This window comes from Hakea prostrata, chromosome 4 (assembly GCF_041222555.1).
Source record: "Hakea prostrata isolate BN-2017 chromosome 4, UWA_Hpros_2, whole genome shotgun sequence".
In the NCBI taxonomy this organism is placed as follows: domain Eukaryota; kingdom Viridiplantae; phylum Streptophyta; class Magnoliopsida; order Proteales; family Proteaceae; genus Hakea; species Hakea prostrata.
Genome location: NC_142603.1, coordinates 51,243,164 through 51,255,000, shown reverse-complemented (window position 1 = coordinate 51,255,000; position 11,837 = coordinate 51,243,164). Strand labels below are relative to the sequence as shown.

General features: G+C 38.6%; 2 protein-coding genes across 2 annotated transcripts; one reads left to right on the top strand and one right to left on the bottom strand.

Moving 5' to 3' along the window:
• The first annotated feature begins 474 nt into the window (after positions 1-474).
• On the top strand, positions 475-3,270 carry LOC149019449 (gibberellin 2-beta-dioxygenase 2-like). Its single transcript, XM_089151037.1, has 3 exons — positions 475-1,151; positions 1,961-2,330; positions 2,732-3,270. Exons 1-3 carry the CDS (start codon positions 760-762, stop codon positions 3,020-3,022), a joined length of 1,053 nt encoding a protein of 350 aa, XP_089007163.1. The 5' UTR covers positions 475-759; the 3' UTR covers positions 3,023-3,270.
• A 1,955-nt stretch (positions 3,271-5,225) lies between these two features.
• On the bottom strand, positions 5,226-11,175 carry LOC149019448 (alkaline/neutral invertase A, mitochondrial-like). The gene is made up of 6 exons (XM_089153455.1): positions 10,015-11,175; positions 9,502-9,667; positions 9,069-9,280; positions 7,050-7,543; positions 6,817-6,865; positions 5,226-6,203 (listed from the first exon to the last, which is right to left on the bottom strand). Exons 1-6 carry the CDS (start codon positions 10,804-10,806, stop codon positions 5,877-5,879), a joined length of 2,040 nt encoding a protein of 679 aa, XP_089009581.1. The 5' UTR covers positions 10,807-11,175; the 3' UTR covers positions 5,226-5,876.
• Positions 11,176-11,837: the final 662 nt, after the last annotated feature.

Below are 11,837 nucleotides of genomic sequence, written 5' to 3'. Positions count from 1 at the left end.
TGATTATGCACTCAAGATGAAGTTATTAAAATTAAGCAAGCAATTAATTAATAATACAGTAAAGTGGTAAGAGTCAAAAAACCAATTTTTTAAAGAAAAAGTCAACGTTTTCCTTTCTGCAACTTTAGGATGACCTCAAACAAGGTGTACTTGTTCATCTCTTTAACCCAATATTTAAAATTCTCTTTAATCCACTACATCTTAATTAGTTTTCTTAATTAAACAAACACTTTAAACAAACACCCATTACTCCATTCTCTCTCTTTAAAAGGATTCTCTATCCATTTCCTTCTCTCACTGTGTTCATATCTCTCTCTCTCTCTCTCTCTCTCTGCTTTCTTCTTCTTCTTCTTCCTCTTTAAAAGAGTTTTAAGGGTTCAAGCCTGCTGATCTGCTTCTGCTTCTGTGAAAAACATCACTATCCTAGAGAGCCCACTTGGGCAGTTTTCGTCCATTGTTATCAAACTTATCATTTTAAATTTTCACCCCATTTCCTTTCATTTTCTTCCTTTCTTCCTTGCTGGCTTCTCCCATTTGGAAATTGTCATAGTTTGTCATCTGTAATATTTTCAAACCCATTTCCTTTCCTTTTCCTTCCTTCCTCGCTGGCTTCCTATCTTTCCTTCCTAGTTACTGCTTTCTACTGCTCTTACTATATATTTCTCTGCATTAGCTGTATAGGGGACCAAAAGAGAGACACAAGGCAAAGAAGAAACCAGAAGGAGCAAGAAAAACAGAGAAAGCATAAAGAATTTAGCAATGGTGGTGGTGGCTTCTCCTACCAGAATTATGGGTGGTGAAAAGATCAGAGGAGGAGGATTACATATTCCGGTGGTGGATCTCTCCCGGAAGAGGTCACAGGTGAGTGAGGTTATAGTGAAAGCTTGTCAAGAATATGGGTTCTTCAAGGTTATCAATCATGGTGTACCATGGGACATCATTGAAAGAATGGAGAAAGAAGGGTTCGACTTCTTTCGTAGACCTGCAACCGAGAAAGAGATTGCTGGACCTGCTACACCTTTTGGGTATGGAAACAAGAACATTGGCTTCAATGGCGATGTGGGTGAAGTTGAATATCTTCTTCTCCACACCAACCCTCTCTCTGTTTCTCAGGCTTCTCAAGCTTTTTCTTCTGATCCCTCCAGTTTCAGGTTTTTTTCTTCTAACCTCTTCCCACGTTAACAATGGCATTCTCAACATTCATTTTATATTTTTGTTTTCCTTCTCTTTCTGTTACATTAGTTTAGTCTCATAGTCATTTACAGATAAGAATTAATGATGAACTATCTAATTCTAATTCTAATCCATTGGAGTACTTAATTCATTAATTACCCAATTTTTTATTTTCCCAACAGTTGAAGCAATGATTTCTTAGTGAATTAAAAATATGATTAGACTAATCTTAGTTTTAGTTGCTTGCCCATAAAAAAGTGTGAAGTGTTTATAGTGCCAACGAGGAGCCACAGAAACAGAGAGCAGAGAACAGAGACCAGAAAGCACAGGGTGGGTTCAGAATATAATCAGAAGTAATGACAACAGAGAGATGCATTCATCTATCTCTGTTATGTCCCAATCAAAAACACAAAATGGAAACATAAAAAGAAAGACAGAAGAAAAAAGTAATTTTTCCTCTTCTTGAGTATTGCCATTGGGTAGATACTAAATATGGCCAACAAAGAAAAGCAGCCATGATAGATGCTTTCAAAGTTGAAAATCTCTGTGTCACTCTGAGGTGATGTGAAGATTCAAAGAATGAATAGTGTTTGAGAAGAAGAAGAAAGTTGAGAAATCATTTCAGAGTATGATTTCAAATCCAAATGGTAGGTGAGAAATAAGAATCTAGGGATCACATCTAAGACTTACTAAATTATTTATCAATTCTTCATAAATACAGCAAAGCAAAATTTTTGACAAAAAAATATTTCTATAAATTGATTTCTGTTTCTGTGGAATTTTGCAGCTCTGTTGTGAATGACTACATAGAAGCAGTTAGAGATCTTGCATGTGAGATACTGGATCTAATGGCAGAGGGATTGAGGGTCCCAGACAAGTCAGTCTTAAGCAGGCTGATCAGAGACGTTGATAGCGACTCCGTCATGAGGCTCAATCACTACCCGTCACCGTCGTCGTCATTATCATCATCGTCTGCTAGGGACATCAAGGAACATCGTGTCCGAGTCGGATTCGGCGAACACTCCGACCCACAAATACTAACACTACTGAAATCCAATGACGTTAGCGGCCTTCAGATCTCTTTAGACGATGGAGTTTGGGTCCCTGTCCCTCCTGACCCTTCTTCTTTTTGTGTCAACGTGGGTGACCTTTTGCAGGTTTGAACCCTTATCACCTAATATTACTTTATAGATTATTTCCAATGAAATATCAAAAGTTCACTTTGTTTAATTAGGGGTGTAAAATGAGTATAATTAAGGAAACTTGTCTGCTAATCTGTCACTTATACGTAAAAAAAGTCTTATACTTGGTAGAAACTTAAATAAGCTTGTAGGGACCATATATTCTATGCCTTCTCTCATTTTTTTCCTTTTCCCCTAATCTCCAGCCCAATACCATTGTCAATCTCGGCCGTCCATTTTAGAAATGGATGGTCGAAATTTTGATCTTGACTGTTTGCTGCAAGTGCCCAAGCAATTTCCATAGGTCCACCTTTAATTGTTGAGTTTGTGTTTGAGTTTGTTGCTTGGTTCTGAAACCTATTGATTGGGTAATGCAGGTATTAACGAATGGAAGGTTTGTGAGCGTGAGGCACAGGGCGATGACAAATAGCAGCACAAGGAAGTCAAGGATGTCAATGGTGTACTTTGGGGCACCATCACTGCACAAAAGGATCTCTCCTCTTCCAGAGATGGTCACAGCTGATAGGCCCAGTCTCTACAGACCCTTCACTTGGGCTGAGTTCAAGAAAGCTGCTTATGCATTACGCCTTGGAGACTCTCGTGTGGACCTCTTTAGGACCCATGAACCTCACTATGACTTTGCTGCTTCCTTCTCTTCTCCACATTGACCCAAACCCAAAACCACCACCCCAATTCTCAATCTCTCTCTTTTCTTATTCTTGCTGTACATACAATGGATGGATGGATGGATGGATGGATTAAGAGGAGGATTACTAATATGGGTTAAATACAGTATATAAATATGTTTCTTTTATTAATTTTGTAGCACTTGTTCAAGGGCAATGAAGCCTGGATCTTCTACTTATACAGAGAAAAAAATTTCAACCCACAAGTATCCAATCTAAAACAAAATCTTATTCTAATATTTGAATTCCTGCAATCGGGTGGAAGTTTTTGAGACCCAACAAAGCTAATTCATCGCTCAATTCCTACTTGTGCATGCGTCCATCCTCTCACACTCACTAAGGCCTGATACAGGGTGTGCCCGTGTCAACCAGGGCTAGCTACTTGTATAAGTGTAGGAGAATGAGAACACGGGCAGATTGAATGGAGAAGATCTCCACACCACCCACCTTCCCCCTCCAAAGATATAAAAATAATGGTGATGTGTCTTAAGCTAAGAACGCTAAACCTAAATGACATGCCTGGCTTCTTCTTTTGAGGCTCATGAGAAAGGGGGAGATGCCAGGTGATACTACTGTTCTACTGGGGTTGATGGATGAAGTGGAAGGACTGATGAGTGTCCAGCTAATGGCGAATCTGGTTGTGACTTGTGAGAAAGCTTTTTGTAATTTGAAATTATATGAGAGCATATCCACATCATCTTAGCTGGTAGTAATCATAATAATTAATGTTAGGTAAGAAAGGACACTGCCTCTTTGCTTTCAGCTTCTTTAATTCTGCTAGCTAGTAGTGCCTTCTTTAGCTTTACAAATATGTGAACATGTGTCGATCTCTAGTTAGTTGGAAGAAGAGAACATTCTCATATTAAATGATAGCTAGCTAGCTTTAGAATATTTGCATGCACTTTTGATTTCAAGGAATGTGCATTGCAGACCATGGTGAGATACACACCATCCATGACATGACTAGACCTGCTAGTTCTAACGTACGTGGGTGCCACTCAGCCAACAAACTCACCAATTGGGCTCCACAATACATTAACAGGTTCTTGTAAGTATTATCTACTCAAAAGAGCATTTTCTTTCCAAATTCCCCATTTAAAGAAGGTGCTATATATTTCCTTAAAAAAATATTAAAAAAAGAAAGAAAAGAAAGTAGTTAGAAATGCATTAATCACTCATTAATCCATATTATTAAGTTTGTGACAATGAACCAAGCAAAAGTGTGGAAACTGAGGGAGGTTTTCGTACAAGAGTCAAATATCTGTATCTTAATCAAATTTGTTAACTTCAAAAGAGAAGGAAGACCCAGGCCTAACCAAGTAACTGTACAAATCTTTGATTCTTTGCACCAACTTATCCATTTCATATTTGGAATAATGGGTCATGTTGGTAAGAGTCAAATGATCAAGGTTCTTCCCATTGGTTCACCCAGAGAAAAGGTAAGGTTTTCTTGCATGCGTGTATGGCTTTCTCTTCTCCAAAAGGGACCAACTACTTAAATCCGATCAGAATCAGATATTTAATGGAATGGTGCATGCATGGATGGATTAAGAAGAGAGGCTCATCCCAAGGTTCCCAGAATCCCACTTATCCAGTTTTTGTTTTTGTTTTCTTTTCTGGGGGTGAAAGATCCAATTACCTATTTTGTATGTGGGAAAGTGGGTCAAGGTGAGACCCTTAGGAAAGTTCCCATTGACAGCATCTATATAGGGAAAGTCATATGGCTTCTCACTAATTTTGAAAGAATATTCAAGAGTATTTGGTTCCTCTGTTTTGCAGAAATCTTCAATGAGTCTTCATGAATTAAAAGACAGACAGCCACACAATAATACTCATCAGATTTATCTTAATCCTTGGATTAGAATATGTCACATAGTAGAGTTCTATGATTTATTGAGCACTTATTGAAAGAAACCCTCCAAATAAGGTCAGGCGCTAATCAATGACACTCTACTGGCTCTCCCACCATAGAATTTCTTTTGTCTGCTAGACTAACAGTATGAGAGAAAAATAGACCATGAATGATAAACTCTAATACAAAATAATCAACATATGCTCATTTCTGCTTTCCCAATGGGACAACAATCATTTCCCTGCAACACAAGACTTAACATATAGCACACTACCAGATGTTATTTATTTTTAAAATAACCTATTAGATTTAGAGCTCAACATGTTGGACAGCTCTCTTGAAACACAAGGCGAAACAGAGGACTTGAAAGTTATAGATGCATTCATGAGAAGCCTAGGTACAGAAAAAAGAGAAAGTATAATCATTTCACAAGGCATACAGCCTGATTCCCCTGCCAGAGCAATTTCCATTAACTATGGAAGATCATCTTTAAGTTGTATCAAGCATTAAATGTTCATACATGGGTAAATTATTACATTTACTAGAAGAAAGAGAAGTCGTTACTGGTACATGAGTATAGAACCAGAATTACTGGCACATTTAACAAAAATAAAAAACCAAAGAAAATATTCCTGTCTTCGAAATGCATATATTTCCTCTTTCATGGTCAGTTAAGCCTACAAATCTAAATAACAAATATCATACAACAAATGTTGGCTCTGGAGCCAGGGAGGTGGATTAGTCCCTCCCTGTGAACTTGGAAGGGCTGTACAATATTACCTTCACGGAAACACTGAAAACTTTCTGATTTTGAAACTTGAAAGTTTTTTTTTTTTTTTTGCATCTTATTGTTATGTTTCTGAAATATTTTCCTGTACAGTGTAGGAGCAACGCCCTTGAATGATCAGAGTCCCATCTAAACGAGGATCTGTGATCTGGCAGCACCACGGGAGCAGCAACACCCTTGAATGATCAGAGTCCCATCTAAATGAGGATCTGTGATCTGGCAGCACCACGGGAGCACTTTATGCGGCCAGTTTTGCTCAATGCACACACACACATCTCAAGCAGCTCATAGTCCTCTTCCAGGCAGAGCAAGGATGCCATTTCTGGTTTCTCCAACAGCATTTTTGATGTCAGGAACCCTGCGATTGTCCATGTCTGGTACAGCCGTGATTGCTTGCCTATAAACCTTCCATTTTTGGTGTCATAGTATTCAGGCCACTGATCCACTGAGAGCCTCTGCTCAGCCAAATCAACTGCCTTCCTGGCCAGTTCTGGACGCCCCATCTTAATGCAGGCTAGGGTGAACTGAAAATTTTCCCCAGATGCAAATATTAGAACCAGGCCAACAGAGCACAAGACTCAAAAACCCAGACCAACACACAGGACATAGCCATCCCACTTTACTGGTCCATAACAGATTGCAAATATCTCCCACTAGAATTTGAGGGCTCTAGACTCTAGACATAGATCTTCTTAGATGAAGTGCGATGCTACATTCCTGTAAATCAGAATATATACCCTCCAATGTATGCAGCAATAACGGGGTGATGATGGTCAGGTTTATCGAATTTGGCCCTTTAAACCTCAGAGATCCAGGTAAACCAAATACTGGATATGAACTGCTGCTACATGGGCGAATAAAAATGGCTATGAGGTGAATCAGCCTATTTTCCCATCCTGACCAAGGTCTCAACATTTGGGATCCTGGGTCAGAATATCAACTTGGAATCCTGACCTGACCTGATTCTCAGTAAACATGTCAGAGAACAGGAACACCATTTCTGAGTCTTATTGGTACATATATTGGATCTACCAGAGATCCCAAGACAATCAAAATACCCGAAACTGATCATGACTTAAGGAGACAGTAAACAGAAACAGGATTACAACATATAAAAAGAGAAAAATCCAAGCATACCTGCCAGAGAAGAGTGGGCCAAGATCCACCATTGTGGTAGGACCAGGGTCTGCACAAGTAAAAAGATTAAGTTAAGTATTCTAAAAATCAGTACAAAATACTATAAGCACTAGATAGCCAGCAAGAAGAATTTCAACTCTTATGATGTATTCCACAGCAAATTTTCACCAAAGCAAGTAGATAAACAAAAAAGAGACCTGCTGAAAATCATAGATCTTGGAATATAAACTCACGTATTCTTTGGGTCACTGCCTGTGATTATACGCCACTCCTCATACTCTAGAGCAGGGTAGCATATCTTAAGAGGCATATGCCCCACAAGATCATCCCATTTGGATTCTATCAGATTTAAAATACCCTCATTCTGTTTTGGAGTACTTAAAGACGATACAATGGACCATAGGTTGCCTAGAGTGAAGAACCTAAAATCCATGTGAGCAGGCTGTAGATTGCCAATGAGATAACCACCTTCGTCTGGAAACCAATCAACTAACCAAGTAGGGATTTGTTCAGGATATATATTGAACTTGTTGATGGCATCTGTTGAGTATTCCTCTGTCTTGTAGCGGTATATTTCATTCATCTTCTTCATATCCACCCAATAATATTCCCTAATGTGGAATGATAATGCACTCAGTCTGTTATTGATGGCCCTCACCAAATTCTTGGATCCATCATTTAGAGTGAGCATCTCACGGGAGCACCTCAGGGCTGAGTAGAACAACGCCTGTGATTCAAAATTTTGTCAAGCACTGACCAGCTCAAATACAAGACAGAACTACATTAAAAACACCAGAACTAAACTATAATGTTTACATATTAGATTAGTGAGATAATAAACACCTAATTAGTCTTCCAGAGGATATATCAAAAGATTCTATACATATCTTTCCCAATCATTCCCTCAGAAGTGTCAAAACAAGGACAACTAAACATGCCTCTGGTAGTTTTGAACAATTTTTCAACAGGAATTGTACGCAGTAGTCAATCTTTACAGCTACGATGATAAAGTGACTCCCCACACAAATTTATGGGTAAAATTGAAGAGGTGAGATTAAAACATGCTACCATCAGACAAAAGAAGTGACATACATTCTGATAAATGATGAATTTTTCCTTAAGCAAGAAATGCAATAGCACAAAAAAAGATATCCTCTTAATCAACCTTCAAGAAAGAATGAACAAAGAAGGGTTTTGCATGCAAAAAAGAAAATTAAAAGAAAACTTCAAAATGTTATTTTCCACCTTATTTATAATAACATAACTTTACTTGTCTTGGGTTAAAAGTTTGATCAACTCTAAAATGGACTCAACTGGTATCATTTGTTTTTGATGAACCCCCCACCGAACAAGATTTCAGTATCTCTAAAAGACAACTCAGTTTTTGGGCTGGCTGAAACCATGCCTGAGATGTTGACTTCACATCTTCTTACTTGTGGAAAGATATAAATAATTCATAAAAAATCACAACACCAACAGCGAAGGCACTTTTTGTTGTTTCAAAAAGAAGAGCATGAGCCACCTTCCCTTTTTTTCTTCTTGTTCTTCTCCTTTAAATAAATCATCTTGTGAAAATCCGCTTAAAAAATGACTCTCTGTTCAATTCAGGAATGCTTTTAGGCAGGTAGAGGTTAGTCCACCTGCTTATATGAAGAAGAGCAAAAAAGTTTTTCATTACAGTTCCCAAATGGGTCCCAATAAATTCTCAAAAGTTTTCTAATGTGGGACTCCCTATCATCCTGTAAATTAGCAGTTTTCAAAGACTCAAAACTAGTCGAATCAGAAAGATTGGGCCCATTATCTACGGGAAAGTCATACAACATGAAATGTCATGCTCGTTCTCTTATAGTATTGTCAGGCAGTCGAATGCTGGATGATACCTTTATGCCTTCAATACCAAGAGAGTTATAAGTTTATCCATTTTGCCAATAACCGCCTCATCCTGTTTCCAAAAGGTTGTATTCATGAATGCCATTTCAAGTTTTACTCACCCCTTCCCACCATTTCCACCAACCCTACCCACTGAAAAACAACCACCGCCCCCCCCCCCCCCCCCAAAAAAAAAAAAAAAAAAGAAAAAGAAAAAGAAAAAGAAGAAGAAAAGAAAAAAAAGAAAGAAAGAAAAAAGAAAAAAGGAAAGAGACCTAGTTAGCCTCCCCCACATTTTAGCCCTACAGTTCACGCTCACTGGGAAGCAAGCAAATTTATGCATCAACAATTGAAAGTATATATATCAAGTACACCTGACTTACTTGGATCTCAAGGGGGTGGCCATGAATCCCCATCCTTCGATCTATCATGCAGGAGCCATCAGTGACTAACAGCGAAGGGAACATATCAAACCCATCAGTTAAACACAAGTTCATTATCAGTTTGATGCCCGTCTGAACATCCACCCTTTCTTGTAATGCATAATCACCAGTTATCTTTCCATAAGCTCTCAACAAGATAATCCACCATAAACCTATTAGAGTAGTCAAAAAATAGAACAGCTTTCTTCAGAGCTCATTGCTGATGTTCATCCAAGAATTAGCAAAACAATTGTTGAAAATACGAGGTATGGGAATACTCAAAGAACCACACAACAGCATCCATTCACATTATGAATCACAACAATACTACATACCATGACTACAAATGTTAGTAACTCAACAGTTGCTGGCATATGAAACCACAAAACACTACCTGAATCAACTGGGGCAACACGGCCTATTGCAGATTCTCCAAAATCTGGATCCAAGACCTCCTCAAATGCTCCACTACTGCCATCAAGGGGCACCGTTCTGACTTTAAAACTTGCAGGCATTAATCCTTGGCCTGGACTGTAGCAGTCCACTGTTTTCTCCCAGCTCTGAAATAAAATACAGAATACCATTTAGGAACAATAGTAAGTTCAAACTTGTAAGTTGTAAAAGTCTGTAAGCACGGCCTTTGAGGTCTGCCTCACAAAAATTGAACAGAAGGGCCAGCCAATATTTGATAGACCACAATAACATTCAACAATCTAGGTAAAAGAACTCATTCAGCATCTATTGTTTTGACATCATGCCTACTTCCATTTCAATGTTGGTAACTGCGAGTTACTAAAGTCAAGAACATATCAAAAGAGTCAAATTACCAGGGACAATCAATCTTTGTTCTCTACTCAAACAAAACAAATTATTGTGAAGAAAACACATAAAATATGCATCAGCTTACCTGCAATTGCAAAGTGTGCAGGAGAAAGTTCCTCACGATCTCTCCTTCACCATTGAGCAAGAATGCAAGAGCTGATGGGACAAAATCACGAATAAAGACCTGATCATAATTAAGAGGCTGCTTGTCAGAAGGATTGTTAGCTGCAACAGTTCCCACTGGGTTTCCGCAATAATCAACAACAGCACTCCGTAGCAAATTCCATGCTTCCTTTTCAATCTGAGACACCTCCTTCTGCTGGGTTGAGACAGCAGCATCATCCAGAACCTCCGCATTTCCTATATCTACATCCACACGAGTATCTTCTATTCTGTGTTCTTCCTCTTTTTCAACACCCACATCTGTCTCAATACTTTCTTCCGCAAGAGGCTTCACATTCATGCCACCTTGAATGTAAATCCTCTCAAAGCTATTCTCATTAACATGAGACTCAACTGAGGAGGAAAGTTGCCGCACATCTGAAGCAATATTCGAAATCACAGAAGTTGCCCTACCCCTACCTCTACCGAGGTTAGAACAATCGGAAAAAACCCTATACAGGCCCGAACTAGAATCGAGACGACGAGGGGGTCCGTGACCCAGATCGATTACACGTGTCAACCCAAATAATCGAGGAGAACATTGATGGAATTGCCGATCTTGGACTAATTTAGATCGAAAATTCGGCAAACTATCAACAAAACGGTGACGACAGCTCGGCTGTAGGGATCCGAAGAAGGTCGAACTTCTGCATCTAATTAGGATTCTACAACAGGGCTTCATGGTGTATATTCCGATTGATCCACTAGTATTCATACCACGAAAGGAATGGGGATTAAAAGGGATTCAATTTGAACTGTAACTATACCTAATCTAGGGATTCTGAGATGAATCGATGAAAAATTAAGTATATTTACAACTCTGTTAATCTTGAAAATTTGAAAAAACAGAGTTTCCAAGTATAGATTGAGATAACAAAAACAAGAATCCAAGTAAAGAAATAAAGAAAGAATGAAAGTTGGAAGATCAAACCAGAAAAATAAAATGCCCAATTTTCCTTTACTTACAGCAAAAGGCACTTAACGTGATCAAGAAGAAGAACGCGTGAAATGACGGAGAATGAATCTTGCCGGAAACAGTAGCAGCTGGTATTTATAGGCAGCGCAGCGCGAATTGGAAAGTTCGTCGACGGAAACTTTTCTTTTTTATTTAATTTTAATTTAATTTAATATTTGTGGGTTTGATTTCAAAGCGAACACTTTTACTGTCTGGGAGAGACGTTGAGAGGATAAGAGCAGAAGTTGTAATTACCAAAAGCTCCATACTTAAATTCTGTTTGACATCGTATCTGATCTGATCTGGTTATGTCTTTATGTGTGAATGTGTGAGTTGGAAGAAAAATCTGCAAGATCCGAACCTTTACGGGTCGGATCCGGAGCAGTTAGCTTTTTCTAATGGCATTACATTAGGGGGAAATGGGTTTTTTTTAAGAAAACACCGAGGGGTATAATGGTAAAAGCGTCGAACTTGCACATTTGCGACATTTTGTTTGTCAGTGAAGATATTGTAATTTGGAAATGTCGGTTGGTGTTAGTTGAAAAAAAGTAAAGAAAAATGTGCGGAAATCGAGGGAAGGAAACGAGTGTCTCTAGTTTGCCGATGGATATATGACACGTGTTAAATACAATAATCAGTTATTCACGATACAGTCACTCTTCCACATAAACCAAAGATACGGATGGTTCGTTGATTTTGGATCCTCTTACCAGATGAATAGGAGATTTCAAAATTTTCTGCCTCTGCGGATATCGAGGGAAGGATCTAAACATTTGCGAATTCACAAAAAT